Genomic DNA, 18763 nt, shown 5'->3' on the forward strand with positions numbered 1-18763 from the left:
TGTTGGCAAAACCAAAATTCTTCCATTTGCCCGAAGCGGTCAAATTGGCAATAAAGGCGTTAAGTTCCTATATAAGAATGAAAAAATAGAAGTTGTTAACAAATTTGTATATCTTGGAGTCACCCTAACCACAACATCACTTTTTAAAGCAATGGCCGATACAACAGTGGAAAGAGCAAAACACGCAATTGGTAACGTGATAGGTTTAATGGCTAAAACCAAAATGAATTCTTGGACATCTCGTGTGCAACTTTTCGATTCGCTAGTTCAAAGCCTTGTTATGAACTGTGTGCCCGTTTGGGGAATGAGATATGCTGACCAGTTAGAAAGAATACAAATAACTTTCTTTAAAAAACTTTTACATCTCAGTATCAATACACCTGATTATGCTGTTAGGTTGGAGACAGGAAGAGTAAAAATTTCTTTTACTATTTTCAAGCTAACTTTAAATTGGCTTATCAAGCTATCGCAAATGCATGATTTAAGACTTCCTCTTATTTGTTTTCTGCGTCAGCTTCAAATTTCTTCAGCAAATAATTCAATAAATACGAACAGATACAACTGGGTTTCACAGTTTAAGCAATATTTTCAAATATTAGATTATGAATTTTCTTGGGATGAAAACATCTCTGATTGGCTATTAAAAAACAAGAAAAGCATGTTAAAAAAGTATATGGATATGCTTCATCAAGAAGACATTCAAGCAGTCTCCATGTCAACATTCTCAACTATTTACAAACATTTATCCGTAGATACCTCAGTACAGAAATATCTGGGAATTTCAAATTCCCATAAAATACATTCGTGCCATGGCGCAACTTCGAACATCTAATCGCCATGTGTTAAAATTTACCTATAATGGTATAACATATCATATACGACCATCTGAAATTTGTACTATTTGTAACACAAACAAGTTGGAAACTCTTGAACATTTACTGTTTGAATGTCCCATTTACAGTTCAATGAAACCGGTTAATATGGCCCCCCTTAATAATTGCACCGACCTTATTGGTTGTCTTAATAATGTAACTATGTAGATCTTTTGTTTTAAATGAATAAGCTTCAGTTTCTCCTTCATTGGTGTTTATTTAAGAAAACAAGTCTCCATTTCAGTTAGTAATAGCGATTAACTTTTGTTTAAATTTGTTAATAGTTACTTATGTTCTAGACTAGTTGTTAGTTATATTCTGTACTTCAGTTTCTCCTTCATTGGTGTTTATTAAAAAAACCAAGTTCTCCATTTCAGTTAGTGATAGCGCTTAACTTTTGTTTAAATTTGTTAATAGTTATTTATGTTCTAGACTAGTTGTTAGTTATATTCTGTACTTACTAAACTCATTGTTATAAAACTGTAGTTTTTAAAAACAATAAATGTCTATCTATCTATCTATCTATCTACCATCGAAAAGCTTGAACGCGTCATCGAGAATTAGACCTTCAGAATGGACCATTTTAACTGAAGTCATGGTCAATATTTGAAAGAAATTATTTTTAAGAAGTACATAATTGTAAAGAGTGGTTCTTTTTTACGACAATAATGATTTTCAAATAAAATTCATTTTTTTTATTGTTTTTTCTTTTTTAAAAAAGTACCTCTAAATGAATCACCCTTTATTATTTGTTTATCCTCTTACATTTATGTCTTACATGCAAAAGAAATAGAAAAATTTAAAATCTTTATTTAATTTTTGCTACTCAGATTGTTGGTCATAACAAAGTTTTTTACTATTTATGTTATAATTTCGACACAAGATGCTGCTAATAAGCACTCAATAGGTTTCAAACAACATTATAATTACGTACCACTTCTTTCATTTCTTTGTATTTAATACTCTGTGATGACAGATACTACAGTCTAGTAATGAAGTACTAGGATATCTTCCTCTTAATGTGGCATATCTATTTTTGAACGTAGGCAGCTTCTGTGCATATATCTGTTTCTTGTATCATTAAAGGCCGATTGTTCAATTGGAGATTTCATATTAAAAATAATCTTCAATCAAACTTAATATTGCGTAGTTCAATGCAAGTTTAACACTTAACCATCTGTTAACAAGAGATTATCTTAATGGCTCAAAAACAAAGGATTAACGGTGTTAACTATAGATTTGTAACCCTACTTTCTGGTTTTAAGTTAAATATTTTCAAGACGATTCAAGCTTAAAACAACCATAGTTATTGCACTATACAGTATGGTGCAAATGAAAGGAATAAATTCGATATTTCGTAAACCGGCGACTTTAAGAAAAAATCCCGAAACAGGTCGATTTTTATTTTTAAATTATGATATTTTGTCATATACAAGCGTGTCTACTTAAGTTGGAAACATATGGGAAACTTTTTTGTTGTTCATTTTACGAAAAAAAGTTATTCTTTATAAAAAGTTCTGCATGCTCTAAAACCTAAGATTCAATCATCACATATCAAATTTTGTCAATATTATACGAGGTATGTCAAAAAATATGAACTTCGTTCAAGAGTAAAGTACCTTTATTTCTCTCAATATCGAAAATTCTTAGTATGAAAAGTTGTTTGGAAATAAAAACTAAGATCAAATATGAAATTACATGCTTCTGATTGGAAAAAAAATATTTTACAAATTTTTCTCAAATTTATTGATACTAACTTCGTTTTTATTTATTACACATACGATAACTCTTTTATTATCACTTTTACGAAAAAAGGTATTCTTTATAAAATGCTTTGTATGTCCTCAGACCGAAGATGCAGTCGTCAGATATCACGTTTTATTAATTTTATACGAGGTATGTAAAAAAATATGAATTTCACTCAGGAGTAAAGTACCTTTATTTTTCACAATATTGAAAACGGTTATTAAAAAAGTTGTTTAGAATTAAAAACCATGTTTCATTATGCAATTACATCCTTCTAATTGAAATATTGTGAAATATAAAGGTACTATAATCTTGAGGGAATTTCATATTTTTTGACACACCTCGTATAAAATTAATAAAAGTTGATATATCATGGTTGTGTCTTAGATTTTAGACCATGCAAAGCTTTTTATGAAGAATAACTTTTTTTCGTAAAATGAATAATAAACGAGTTATCATATTTGTAATAATTAAAAACGATGTTGGGTATCCATAAATTTGAGAAATTTTTTTTTTTTTTTTTTTCAATTAGAAGCATGTAATTGCATATTTGACCTTAGTTTTTAATTCCAAACAACTCTTTATCATAAGAATTTTCGATATTGAGAGAAATAAAGGAAATTGACCGAAATTCATATTTTTATACATACCTCGTATAATATTGAGAAAATTTGATATCTGATGATTGAATCTTAGGTTTTGGGGCATGCAGAACTTTTTATAAAGAATAACTTTTTTTCGTAAAATTAATAATAGAAAAGTTTCCCATATGTTTCCAACTTAAGTAGACACGCTGTATGTCATACTAGTAACGTCATCCATCTGGGCATGATGACGTAATCGATGATTTTTTTTTAATGGGAAGAGGGGCCATTTGCTAGCTCATTTTAAAGGCCATTCAATTCTCTATTTAGTAATATAAACATTTACATAATTATTTGTGCAAGGTGTCCAAAAAAATTTTTTAATTAAACTATTTGACAAAAAAAGAGGTATATATGTAATTTATTTAAAGCAAAATAAAGTTTACTGTTGCCCAAAACAGAAAAAATTGTTTATTTTATAAATAAATATTGCTTTTCGCTTAAATTAAATGTTCAAACTTTCAAGAAGCAGGTGGCTGGCGGGAGCTGGCTTGAACATTGAATTTAATCGAAAAGCAATGTTTATTTGTGAAATAAACATTTTTTTCTGTTTTTGAACGACAGTAAAATTTATTTTGCATTAAATAAATTACACACATTCTTCTTTTTTTTTTCTCAAATAATTTAATTAATTTTTTTTTGGTCACCTTCTACAAATAATTATGTAAATGTTTATATTACTAAATAGAGAATTGAATGACCTTTCAAATCAGCTAGCACACGACCCCCATTCCCATTTAAAAAAATAATCGATCACGTCATCACGCCCAGATGGATGACGTCACTAGTATGACATATATGCCAAAATATCATAATTTAAAAATAAAAATCGACCTATTTCGGGATTTTTCCTTAAAGTCGCTGGTTTACGAAATAACGAATTTATTCCTTTCATTTGCACCATACTGTATATTGTATTGTTCTTTCTACAAATTTTCACTCGTAGATAAGATTTGGAGTAATAATCTATTATAGTTTCGTGTCTATATTAATAATTATGGCTATTTCTAATAATGGTGTCTTTGATTTTGATGATAGAGATATCATATACGACGAAGCTTTCTTAGCTGTCGTTAATATAATTTCATTTTTGACTTAAAAAAATGTACTTCTCATATTATTATAAATCAGTGATGCACGTAGGCAGCACAAAAATAAATTAGATTTTTCAGTATTTACTTATGTTTTCTACAAATTTATGCCCGGTAATTTATAACAAATACCTAAGTATTGCCATATTATGTTTCACTTGTTTTTCGTTAGTGAAAAAAAACAGATAAAAATAAATTGGAAAAACTTTTTATGAATCTTTTTGGAAAGGAATTCAAAAGAAAAAGAAAAAAACATTCATTTGATATAAAAGTTTTATTGATAAGCTAAAAAATCTACATAAACATATGTTTGTTTTTCTTGACGTACAGTTAGCACCTTCTTTTATTAGTATCTTTCATTTTTTTAAATTGAAAACACAATAATAATCACTGATACAATTAACACAACAAATGCACATGAATCCTAAAAGAAGATGTAAATACTACGTCAAAAATCATACTATGAACACCAACGTTTATACCACAGAACACATTTTTATGTAGACAATAAGTTTTATCTACAATTTTCATGATAAAATTGATCCCAAGCCATTAATTAATAACTGGCAACATTGTCACCGCTTCAGTAGTCGGATTTAATAAGTCCAAAAGTTAACCAGCATTGAACAGCTACTTAAGAAATAATCCTTGAATTAAAGTTAATCATGGTTTACTTAATCCATGAGTTAACTATTGATTCAACAACTGACCCTTAGAGTACACAGATAAATGGCAAGATTGGCTTTTATTTGGTTTTTAATGAAATTTTTTTTTAGGTTTGCTCCGGTACAAAGTAGACTTCCAAAGTTTACAACTAGACGATATGGATAACGGCGAAGAATTTGATCTAGATGATTATTAAATGTAGAGACAAATTTGTAGAAATTTTCATTTAAAACAATGTGGGCCCGTTATGTAATAAACACGTGTAAAAAGTAAATGATGGCAATATACTAATTTATCCTAAAGGAGTATAATATGATGTGCTTTTTTGTAATATTATTTCCAAATTTATGCTTTCACAAACTTGAAAGTTTATTCCATGAAAAGTTTTAACTATATCATTAAATTAATAAGTATTATTGATTAATTTTATTTATTGATTAATCTATGTTAGTAAAATGTACAAAGCACAAAGATAAAGATAGTTAGGATAACCCTTTACACCAACTGAAAGTATAGAAATTTCCGGATTGTTTGGTACGGCAACAAACAAATTCACACGAAATTCCAAATTTGATAATGTCTACTACAGTTGAAGATGACAATAGATAATTCCAGACCACGACCTATACGCTCAGAAAACAATGTACCATTACAAAACGGCTGCGAAAGCCTACATTCATACTTGATTCGTATACATACTGTCCATGGGCGCTCATACCCATGGGCAGGGTAGGGGGCGTGGCCCCCTGGCTTTTCGGGTGCTTTAAACTATATGTCGTTATCCAAAGTATACATACCTAAGGTAATGTGCAACATCTTCACGTCTGCCCTCCCCCTAAAAATTTTTATATGGGCGCCCGTGATACTGTCCTAAGTTACACATCCATTTTTGTCCACGTGTGTGACCAGGAGCGCCATTACCAACGGTTCCCAAGACTGAGAGTCATAGCTTACTCGGAGCAGTAGGGATTTAAAGAAGAAAAAACGAGCTATGTACTTGTCAGTGTGTCGGATCACACACAGATCGGTTTAGTAGTTTGTATAAATTATATAAAATAAAAATGTAGATTTGGAAATAATATTACAATAATATCGGAGTGATCATGTGTTTTGTATAAATTATATTGTCTCAAAAAATGTTTACCGATATTTATTATTTAATTGTTAAAATTATGTATGTATATTGCAAGTGTTTATAATTAATAGTGAAAAAGACCAGTATTTCTACAGTGGCTTGTTTTTTTCATTGGTTTTTATATATTTAGAACAGAATATTTTTTGTACCTATTTACTTTTTTTTGTTAACGAGGTAATAAATCAGGTTTGGAAATTCTTCATTCTATTTTAGTTTGTAACCATTGGCATTTTTTTGTTTTTAAATTAATAAATAATGACTTATTCACACTTTAGTATCAATTAATAATTTAATTTTTTAATATAATAATAATATTTAATTTTTTAATATAATAAATTAATATTATATTACTATCCTTTTGACGGCATGAAGCCCAGTAGGTAAGAAATAACGATTTTGCGAATTTCTTTGGCAAGAATAAGTAGTTACAAGTAAGAGGTTTGGGTAATAGGGCTTTTCATTCACAGTCATTTGTTTTGAGGTTCTGTCATATGTCGTATAAATAATACGTATATATTAATATTATACACAGATTATACAACATATGACTGAAGTTCGAAACAAATGACAATCGAGGAAAAGCCCTATTGTGCATGAAATACTTAAGCTGCCTGTATGGATGTAAGCTGAAGTAGTTTCAGGTAAAGTCCGTCCGCTCAACTCGGACGCATTTTGACAGGTTCAGAGTAACAAACATACAACACAAAAATTCCTACCTTATAGGACTATTAACAGCAGAAATAAACTTACTCTTTCATTAAAAAAGAATTATTGGGAATAGTGGGAACATCGCATGTTCCTAGGAAAAGTGTAATAAATCAAAACAGCAAATTTTTTCAAGAGAATAAAAACAATTTTTGTCAATTTTAAAATGCTAATAGAAGAACCAGAAGTGCATTTATATATACAGTGAGCACGTAAAGGTTGGAATAAATTCATTTTCTCGAGAATGGGCAAATTTGGAAAAAAATCCCGAAAAAGGTCGATTTTTATTGTGAAATTAGGATTTTTTTGGCATATATATCACACTCGTGACGTCATCCATCTGGGCGTGATGACGTAATCAATGATTTTTTTAAATGAGAGTAGGGGTCGTATGACAGCTCATTTGAAAGGTAATTCAATTCTCTATTTAGTAGACTAAACATTATCATAATTATTTACACAGGGTGTCCAAGAATCATTTTTTTAAATTAAATCAATTAAGACAAAAAGAAGAATGTATGTAATTTATTTAATTCAAAGTAGCAGCAAAATGTATTTTGAATTAAATAAATTACATACATTCTTCTTTTTGTCTTACTTAATTTAATTCAAAAAAATTTTTTTTTGGACACACTGTGTAAATAATTATGTTAATGTATATATTATTGAATAGAGAATTAAATAACCTTTCAAATGAGCTGTCACGCGACCCCTATTCTCATTTTAAAAAAATCATTGATTACGTCATTACGCCCAAATGGATGACGTCACTAGTGTGATATATATGCCAAAAATTCTGATTTCAAAATAAAAATTGACCTGTTTCGGGATTTTTTCCAAATTCGCCCATTCTCGAGAATATAAATTTATTCCAACCTTTACGTGGTCACTGTATATTCAAATAGCGTCAAATAGAGATTAAAATGATTATTCCTTAATTTGCCTTAACAAGTCTTTTTGTGAAACAACAACGGTTATCTCAATAACAACAGTTTTTGAGATGAGTCATTTGTTTAACCCTCGTAAGGCGGTGCTTAGATTCTTACGTAAACGACGGTGCGGGGTGCATTTGCACCCCATCCGTATATCCATTTTTTTTATGTGAACGTCGGGAAAATTGATTTGAAAGATAATTAGAACTTGTTTATTATACTATGAAACATAATTTTACAAAAAAGTACTCATTTCTTGTTAAAAAAAAAATTATTATCGTTGCAAGACAAACACATGAAATTTTTCACACATGGGTGAGCAACACAAAGTTTTTGTACGCAATGCAGTTATGCCGGGACTTTCGGTCTTTTTTCTCTGACATAAGTAACACTGACCTTGTCCCGTAGCTCTATTAGCTCCAGGTGGAAGATCAGAAACGTCCAATTCAGGATATTATGACATTTTCATCATTTGCACCCTACAGTCATTTTTCCAAAAAAGCACATAAACGCAAAGAGTTTTAAATGCTGTGATGGGTGGAATGCGTTTAGAAGTGAATTTAATGCGAATAAAAAAATGGACAAAAATCAAAAAAGATACGTGAGAAAAACGAGGTCTGGGATGCACCTGCACCCCGCACCGCCTTACGAAGGTTAAACATTTTTGATATGTTACAGTTTTCTTCAAAAAATAGAGTAACGACACGAAATATCTTACTCAGAAAATATGAAACAAAAGTCTAACTCTTCCAAACTAAACAGCAATAACTACAAATATTACAGTTTTCGGCGGATGTAAAGTGGAAATATTGGCAAATATTCCGATAATAAAAGTATCAACTCGAAATGTTACACTTTTAGCGGGAGAACACGAAACTAAAGTTTACAACAATTCTAAAATAAAACGGTAATAACTACAATTATTACACTTTCGAACTAATTGGCTCTGCCAAAGCCATTTTTCAAAGAAAATACACTTTTGAACGGAAATACAGCGGAGTGCCGCAATGCATAACACGATAACTGCATTTTATTACTGTTTTCATCGGAAAATGCTGATGAACCTGTCCGAGGAATAGTGATTCTTGTGCCATCTAGGCAACAACGATTGAACTTAAATCATTACAGTTTTCTCAGGGGATAGTGCATTCGATATACAATCCATTCCTGTAAGTAGAAAAGTGAAGGTAGAAAAAATTTGATTTACTACACTTTTCTTCTTGACGTTTGATGTGGGTATACAGCAGTGTTTGCATAAGTTGAAACCATTCGGGAAACTTTTTCTATTAATTTTACGAAAAAAAGTTTTCTTCATAAAAAGCTCTGCATTGTCTAAAACCTAAGAGTGAACCCTTAGATATAAAATTTTATCAATCTTGTATGAGGTATTTTAAAAAATATGAACGTCGCTCAAGGGTAAAGTACCGCTATATTTCACAATATCGAATATTGTTATATAAGGTTTGTTCCAACACAACGAAAAACCGTTATGTAACGTTACTATAAAATAATACGTTCCATGGGTTATTTTGTTTACTGCGCAGTTTCGTGATCGTCACATGACGGTTTTTCGTTGTGTTGGAACAAACCGTATGAAAAGTTTTATGTGTTTCTAATTAAAAAAAAATTGCAAATTTTTTGTCTACGTAAGTTGAAATCATGTGGGAAACTTTTTTATTAATAATTTTACGAAAAAAAGTTATTCTTTATAAAAAGTTCTTTATATCAAATTTTATCAATCTTATACGAGGTATGTCAAAAAATATGAATGTCACTTAAGAGTAAAGTACCTCTATATTTCACAATATCGAAAATTGTTATTATGGAAAGTTGTTTGGAATTAAAAACTATATTATAATTAGCAATTACATCTTTCTAATTGAAAAAAAAACATCTGCAAATTTTGTGCCTACATACAATGGCAAGGACTAAAGCAGGGAGATGGGCTGGCCCCAACATTGTTTAACCTGACACTGGAGTATGCGGTTAGGCAAATGCAAACTGGATGAGGAAACCTGACCAACCGAACGGTTCAACTGGCCGCTTATGCCGATAATATTAATATTATGAGTAGAACATCAACAGGAGCACAGGAAACATACGCAGAGCTAAAAACACAAACAAAAATGCTAGGTCTGGAAATCAACACAGAAAAACAAAAATAATGACTCAGACGAGACGAAATATAGTCCCACAAAACATTATACATGAAGATGGCATTGAAACGGTTGGAAAGTTTACATACCTGGGAGTAGAAATATATGCCGACGGATCAAAAGATGGAGAAATACGGAAGAGAATAACGCAGTCAAACAGAGCTTATTTTGCCCTCTCCCATATATTTCGGTCTAAGAGTGTCCACCGAAATACAAAGATGAAAATCTATAAAACTTTAATTCGACCAATAACATGCTATGGCAGTGAAGCCTGGGTCCTGAAAGAAACATCCAAAAACAAACTCGACACATTCGAAAGGAAAGTACTGAGGAGAATACTAGGACCTGTGAGGGAAAACGGAATCTTCAGAAGTCGATACAACAACGAACTTGATCAACTTTATAAGGAAGCAACCCTGTCAGACTTCATTAGAATACAAAGATTGCAATAGGCCGGACATGTGATAAGAATGGGAGAGGATAGGCTACCAAAAAGAGCACTGAATGCTAGAATGCAGGGAAAGAGACCGGCTGGAAAGCGCTGGGAAGACACAGTAAACAGCGACGCACAAGCCCTATTAGGAGTCCGTGTATGGAGAAGAGCAGCCACAGACAAGCAAGGGTGGAGGCCAAGGCTCAATTTGGGCTGTAGTGCCGTAGAAGTACAATTCGACCGACGATAGCTGACGGGTGACTTTTAGCGAAAATACACAATACAAGGTCAGCCGCCAGGTCTCGCTTGTCGGATTGTAAGTTGAAATTATGTGGGAAACTTTTTTACTATTGATGTTATGAAAAAAAAGTTATTCTTCATAAAAAGCTCTACTGCATGACTTAAAACCTAAGATACAATCATCTGATATCAAATTTTATCAATCTTATACGAGGTATGTCAAAAATATGAATTTTGCTCAAGAGTAAAGTACCTTTATATTTAATAAAAGAAAAGTTGTTTGGAATTGAAGACTATGTTTTAATATGCAATTATATCCTTCTATTTAAATGGTTAATTTTCGGTATCTGCTAGGGTTTTGAAGTAACAAACCTTACGTTGCGCCCTTTCAATCTGTTTCATCTGGGAACTAACGTCGTTGGGAGGTAAGTAATATTTTACATTTTTTATCCGTTTTTGTTGAAGAATTAACGCCTTCAAGATGTTCTGCTGAAGGAGAATACTTCGGATCGTGTAGACAGCGCTTAGAACAAATCACTCTTCTCCAATAACTTAACATTTAGACTCGACTGCTCTATTTGTCTATCAGACGTCTTAAAAGTTTTTGGATATATTGCAACAAGAAGTAATGATAATATTGTTCTGACGCTATTTTCTTGCGACATCTTAATGCAATTAACTGTTTTAAAATAAGTTCATTTTAAAGTAAAATTCTGGCTTATTCCCAATAATAATCATAAAAAGTAATGATAATATTGAGATTTATAATTTCGGCAAATGTTGAAGGTCGCAGAGGTGGCTCACACTCGATGGATCGATCAAATGCAGAAAGCCAGTGGCAAGTCATTCTCTTAATTCCATAAAAGATCGGCACAGAAGAGAAGCTAATAGAAAGAGATAATTGCTCGTATGATACGAAATGACGATGATCAGTAATGAGGAAACGACTAAAGAGCAGAGCTGGGCCGGGTACTGATAAATTGTACTCGGGTACAGAGTACCGGGTACTTTTCATATTTGAGGAACGAGTACCGAGTACATTGTTCAAAAAAAGTACTAAGAGTACAATACAATAAGTACAATTACCCGAATTTGTCGGGTACTTCTTATTTCGAGTACATTTGAGTATAGGACCCGAAATAAGGTAAGGTAATAATTATCTCTGCATCTCTAAACAGTTATTTATGAGTCATGAAAACAAAATAACGTACAATTCCAACCTAAATAAAAAAATTAGAATTTTAAAAATTGATCATTGATTAATACAGTAAAACCTGTCAGTAATGGTCACTAAAAATTAAGGAACTGTTGGCCGATATAGAAAGGTGGAGGGTATTTCCCGTTTTTGTAGTTCACAAATACATAAAATATAATTGGAACTAACTTTGTTTATTTTGTTAATAAAAGCAAATATAATTCTATACATAAACGGAAACTACTTTAATATCCTACCTAAACAAAACTAGGTAGGTACAGTCGGCAAAATGAAAGAATACCCATGAACGATCACATCAATCACTTATTTTGTATTTGCTGTCTTTTTCTATAGCAGACGTTTGTTATTTATAGAAAATACGTGATTGATAGAAAAAAAAACAGATTGATGTTAAGCTTTTTTAAAGAATTTTTCAACTCACTTTTATTTTTTTTATCCTTTGATAATTTGAGTTTTTACAACACCATATTTTTCGGCCAACTTTTGTGAATTCAAATCATACTTATAAATAGTGACAAACGTTTCTCTTTTACGACATTTTATTATAGGATTTTAAGAACCTTGTGACCACTGACCCGATGCAGGTTATTTAATCTCCTATTTAGGTAGATACAATAGGTCCTATTAATAAATAGTACTGGGAATTTTCATCAACAAATAGACAAAATTATTTTGGCCGACATTTACATTCAATTTCTATCAAATGGGCTTTAAAAATATGTGATTATTTGACCGTGTCCGTATTATAAAGGTGGCCGTAAATAGCAGGTCATAAATAAATGGATATACATATAATTGGTTTAAGGAATTTTGAAACCGGCCGTAAGTACAGGTGGCCGGTAACACAGGTTTTACTTTAATCAGTATAACACCAGTCACACTCACTGATTAATTTTATTGGCTTTAACTAATTTTTCAAAGTTTCATCAGTTCTTCAGAGCATTTCTTCGAGGGCTATTAATTATTATGGCATGAGAAAATAGGCGTTTGCTTGACTTTGCAAATGGACTGATACTGAAAACGGCGTTTTGCTACTAATTTGCTGTCCCACATGCAACGACAAGTTTAGACTTACAAAAAGTACTCGTATAATAAACGCGGGTACCGGGTGTTTTACCCATACGCTACGGGTACGAGTACCGAGTACTTTATTGAAAATGTACTCTGGTACACTGAGTACCCAAAATGTACCTTAGAGTACAAAATTCGGGTACTTGTACTCGGGTATTTCCCAGCTCTGCTAAAGAGTCATATATCGATTTTTGTTATTACATTATTTGCACAATAATTTAAATAAAGACATATTAAAAGTTTATACATATCATGTAAAGGGGTTTTTTTGTTAAAACAAAAATGCAGGATGTTTCTGTCCAAAAATATAACTGCTTGTTCTAATTTGGGCGACCATGTATACTTTTAACTTGCTATACCCTGTTTTTAAACTATGAGGAGTAAACTCAAAAGACAGATTCACACACAAATAATGTCACTAGGAAAAATCACCATATTCATCTTCTTTTTTGGTTGATCATGTCGGCATTGTATACGGTGATCAATAAATATTTTATTTTACTAATACGTCGCTAACGAGTTCTAAGAACAACTGTTTTTATATAAATGCAGACTAAGAATCTAAAAAGTAAAGGAATAACGCAGAAAACAAAAAAATAGCCGGTTAATGAAAATAGTTTCTATCCTTTTGGGATCGGTACTCACCGGAGGGACCCCAGACGTTCGGATACAATTAGCGTCTCTTTGTAAAGACAATGAAGTCTACTTTTCAAAGTAACAAGACATTTACTCACTAAACACATACACTACCTACACTAGATATCTAGTTGCAAAATCAACTGTACCATGCCAATGGCCATTAGTTGTCGAAGTATTAAGCTAAAAAAACTTATTGACCTATAAATTTTTAATGCCAATAGTGTCAAAATTTCATAAATGTCAATAGTTTATAATTTAGTAGAGTAGACTTACCTGGAGTTTGACCAATTATGAACAAGCATTACGGCGCAGTAAATTTGAATTACTCCTAGTTTAAAAACGAGGTATAGTATTGTATATATTTCTGCTAAAGAAATTTGTAATATCGTTATTTGGTTTTCTAGTATGTTTCGTTTATTTTCGCGTGACACATCCGTATACGTAGAGCTACTTTTCGTTGCGTGGTTTTACAGAAAAAATTTTGATTGTGTAGGAATACTGGATTGACGAACCAGTCGATCGGAATACAGTGATGAGCGCGCTAATAACCGGCAAAATAACGCAAAAAATGGAAAACATAATACATGGTGAAATAAAAAGATGAAAATTATCGATATAAACGTATAAAGCAACATTACATCCCACCTTTAGACGTCTGTGACAGTTGCCATACTCCTCTGATACGTCTAAATGTGGGAAACTATGTAATGTAATGTTAATTTATACGTTTATATCGATAATTTCCACCTCTACTAGTTTCATCTCTTTTACTCCACAATGTATTTACATTATTATGTTTATACGTTATTTTGCCGGTTATTAGCGCGCTCATCCCTGTATACTACTTTCATACTTTTGCGCTGATTTACAGATTTTGACAAAACTTAACTAATCCATCAGCAGCACATCAGTCTCAAAAACAAATCGAAATTTCAGTTAATACATATTTATTGGAATTGATAATTATGGTGTAAATAAATACAGAAATACGAATTGGAATTTTGTTTTTATTTAATAAAACATTTATGCCTGGTTGCATTAACAGATGTTAAGATTATGACGTACCTTAAGCTTAAATAATATAAATGTAAATCCTTATGCTAGAGTCACACTGGCGTCTGATGCGTTAATTATGGCATTATTTGACATATTTCTAATGCAAATAATGCGATAATTAACGGTATTAGACGCTAGTGTGGCCCCAGCATTAAAATATAAGCTGAACTTAGCTAATCTGGAGCTTAAGATCTGTTAATGCAACCAGGCATTAGAACCTTTTTATATTTTTAGTGCAGAGCAATATTGTACAAAAAAATGAAAACCTTATTTTATAGGTTCTATTTGTTCGTCAATTAGTACCGATAGCAGCTTTCGCTTTAGGCAAGGCGCACATTGAGATACAACCCGCGCAGCACATGCCACGTTTTTGTATCGTGTGGCCTGCATCGCACGCGCTCATATTAACCGTTAGTCTCCCCACGGTACTTTTGACTACCAGCAAATTCTGGTACCCTTATATCCCACGTATTGAAGTGGATATAATTGAAGAATGTTCTGTTAAGAGCAAACAGTAGCGATCAACAGGTAGCAACAAACGCGTTCCAAGATTGCGGCTCTAATTTTGAATATTTTGTCGAGATATTTGGCACACATATTCGTAATATAATAAAGAATGGCGGTACAGAGCCCAATTTCAGAAATATGTTAGTATGTGGAAATTACTCTATAACTAAATAAAATATTGCAAAAAGGAGCCTGTACCGCCATTAAGAACAAAAAAAATACACTTTCTTCCAATAAACTTTTTTATCCCGTGCCTAGATTTTGTGTCACATTGGAACTACTAAAAATCGATTTTTTTATAACAAGAAATCGAACGTCACTGACTTGGCAACATTTCGCGCCTAAGAGTATAAAAAATTTTGTTTTTGATAGTATACACGTCAGTGTCGAATTACCGACGCACTGTTGCCTCACTTTTGAAAGTTCGCAGAACTTTCGCAATCTTGGACCGCGTTTGTTGCTACCTGTTGATCGCTACTGTGTGCTCTTAAATATCACTTATTAGTTGTTATGAGCTGATGTTTAATATTTCAAATGTCATTCAAACGATTTAGTTATAAATACACAATAAGATTTATGTACTCTAAAGAATCTTTGAAAAAACAACTCTTTTAGCTTATTTTCAAAAATTTCCTACGTTTGACAAACTAGTAAGTTGTCAAAAAAAAATCTAAACGTGGTGGGAGACTAAGCGTTAAAACAACGCAGTGTAGACCACGAATGACCCAAAAAATATGTCGCTCAGTATTCGAGAAACAGATCGTATGCGTGTGTGACTCGGAACTGAAATCTAGTAATAAATTTTCCATGATCGTAAACGTAGAAAATACCACAACTACTGTGTGAATTGTGTGACAATATGCGTTTAGCTGACTCAGCCCATGAATTTCGTGCAATGTGTTGTTTCTGCTGCCCTGCGTGAGTCGTGTCTCAATGTGCGCCATTCCTTAATATTGTAGTCGGTGTCGATGCGACGAATATATTCACTAAAATCGTCGTTGAAGATGTAAAGTTCTGAGTAACCATTTGTTTATGAAAATAAAGGCATTATTTATCTCCAAAATAACAAATCTGACAATTCTCTGCTAGCTACTGGCATGCTCGTAGCGGTAGCGCGTGTTCACACATGCCAGTGACACACACGCATGCGCCCTGCATCTCACAGCACGCTACTAACAAGAAAAATCAAATTCTTAGCGATTAGCTAGCATGCCAGTTAACGTACACACTTGCCAGTTTGGGGACAGCAGCTGGTGCTGGTATGCCATTGTGCTAGTAACAGGCATGTGTATCTCCGGCTTTACTGTCGGTGCATGTCCCCCCGCTACTGTTTGATGCGAGTACATTTGTATAAATAAAAAAATGAACACTTTAAAATTAAAAAAATTTATTTCAAAAGTATAATAACAATTATTAATGATCAAAAAAATATATATAGAAATAATAATAGAGGAAATAATTTAGTTTTAATAATTACAACAAATACTGCCTGAAACTCCAAAGACGAACTGAAAACAAATACGACTGAAACAAATAATGCCTGAAACTCCAACAAAGACGAACAGAGAAATCAGAAAACATGAATAACTATACCACAAAGGCAACATTGAAAGAGGCGGAAGAATTGACGCAAAATGCGGGGAAGACTCTACCAAATATGGCGAATGACTAGGGGCAGAAAAAACTGAAAGAACTCTGTCAAGCCTACACATACATGGCTGAAAATTCAATAAAAAACAAATCTTTTAAGGCACAGGTAAAAATAATTTAATTAACCACAATGAGTTTATCGTTATGAAATATACTCTGGGCTAATTAGCAAAATTCATGGAAAGATATTTACCAGCAATTTTATTGCTGGAATCGAAGCTTATGATTGTATATATTAATAATGTAGGTATGCAAAGTCTGCAGATAGTGTGCTACTTTTTTTATAAACAAAATGGCGCCGACAAATCGTATTTTTTTTTCAATTATTGCTCTATAACTCCGAAGATTTTAACTTTACATCAAAAACACCCAAATAAAAATTCACCGCAATTAAATTCAGCATAGAGATATGTTTTTCCCGATTTGCTCCGACGAAAATTTTCCTCGGAAAATGCGCATTTTCCCAACAAAATCTCTAATTTTCAAAAAAAGTTTTAGGTAAGTAATTATTAATCAATAATTAAATAACTTAGTGACATTAAAGCTTTCTTGGTATAGATTGTAATTCCAGAAGCCGGTGAAAATTAAACGAATATTTTAGCAACAATTCAATTGTTAATTAACAATTTACGATCGCAATAATAACCAAAATAATCATGATATTGTCCTTTTCATGAGCATTTTTCAGTGCGTAACAAATGATAGGAAAAAGGGCAAGTCCGTGATAATACACATTTATGACATTTATTCTAACATGACATTTTAGTTAAATCTGACAGTTGTCACATTTTATTTTCAATTTGGAATAAAAACGAATCAAATGTGTTTCTTGCATTTATAAAATGGTATTTTCTTTGATTTGTATAGTCTTATAAATTATACAGATTATATTTGTAATATTATTAAAAAAAATTATTTTTTTATTATGGCGCCCTCTATCGACAACTAGAATAATCACCGAACTAGAATAATTACCAAAGTAATCACCGACGTGCCTTTTTTTCTGTCGCATACAATTTAATGCGTTAGAAAGAAATCGAAAAACTGTGACGCACTGAAAGATCATGAGAAAAAGAATACATTGATCAAACTTATAAAGATGAGATGCTTATTTAATATTTTATCGACAAAATATAAATTTTTCGTTTTTTTGCATATCTTTAAATTTTGAAAAAAGAGTTATAATACGCTGGTCTAATTAGTAAAGTACAAAGAAAGGTTATTTACCGGCAATTTTATTGCTGGAATCGAATATTATGATCCTATATATTAATAATATAGGTATGCAAAGTCCGCAGATAGTGTGCTACTTTTTTTATTAACAAAATTGAGCCCCCAAATCGTGTTTTTTTCAATTATTGGTCTATAACTCCGAAGATTTTAACTTTACGCCAAAAACACTCAAATAAAAATTCACCCCAATTTAATTCTACATAGAGGTATGTTTTTCCCGATTAGCTCCGACGACAATTTTCCTCGGAAAATGTGGGTTTTTCCAACAAAATCTCGAATTTTCAAATAATTTTTTTGGGCAAGTAATTATTTATTAATAATTAAATAACTTGGTGAAATAAAAGCTTTCTTGGTATAGATTATAACTGCAGAAGCCGGTGAAAATTAAACGAATATTTTAGCAACAATTCAATTGTTAATTAACAATTTACAGTCGCAATAACAACCAAAATAATCATGAGACATTGATCAAACTTGGAAATATTATAAAGATGTGATGCCTATTTAATATTTTCTCGACAAAATATAAATTTTTCATTTTTTTGCATAATCTTTAAATGTTTAAAAAAATAGTTATAAACAAATTAACATTTCTCAGAAATTGTTTTATTATATTATATTTTTAAAAAATACTTAAAATGCGTATTTTAAAGGTCTTGAAAACGAATGCTTTAAATTTTTTTTCCAACCATTTGCAAAAAGTTATGAAACGGCAAAGTAAACATACGATTACTCCGTTGTTTAAAATTTGTTTTAATTGTTTCAAAGCTT

At 31.6% G+C, this 18763-nt stretch overlaps 2 protein-coding genes across 3 annotated transcripts in view; one reads left to right on the top strand and one right to left on the bottom strand.

The window, feature by feature from the left end:
* Positions 1–14545, top strand: part of LOC114325544 (eukaryotic peptide chain release factor subunit 1) — a 48794-nt gene extending 34249 nt beyond the window's left edge. For both annotated transcript variants that reach the window (XM_028273626.2, XM_028273625.2), the window contains one exon: positions 5130–14545. Coding sequence is in view for 1 of the 2 variants with exons in the window: in XM_028273625.2 (XP_028129426.1) it covers positions 5130–5215 (86 nt within the window). In the remaining variant the exon portion in view is untranslated. The remainder of the gene's footprint in view (positions 1–5129) is intronic.
* Positions 14546–16479: 1934 nt separating this feature from the next.
* Positions 16480–18763, bottom strand: part of LOC114325542 (charged multivesicular body protein 7) — a 39306-nt gene continuing 37022 nt past the window's right edge. Inside the window, exon 6 of the mRNA XM_050656240.1 lies at positions 16480–18724. The gene's annotated coding sequence lies outside the window, so the exon portion shown is untranslated. The remainder of the gene's footprint in view (positions 18725–18763) is intronic.

The sequence above is a fragment of the Diabrotica virgifera genome, chromosome 1 (assembly GCF_917563875.1).
Source record: "Diabrotica virgifera virgifera chromosome 1, PGI_DIABVI_V3a".
Lineage (NCBI taxonomy): Eukaryota > Metazoa > Arthropoda > Insecta > Coleoptera > Chrysomelidae > Diabrotica > Diabrotica virgifera.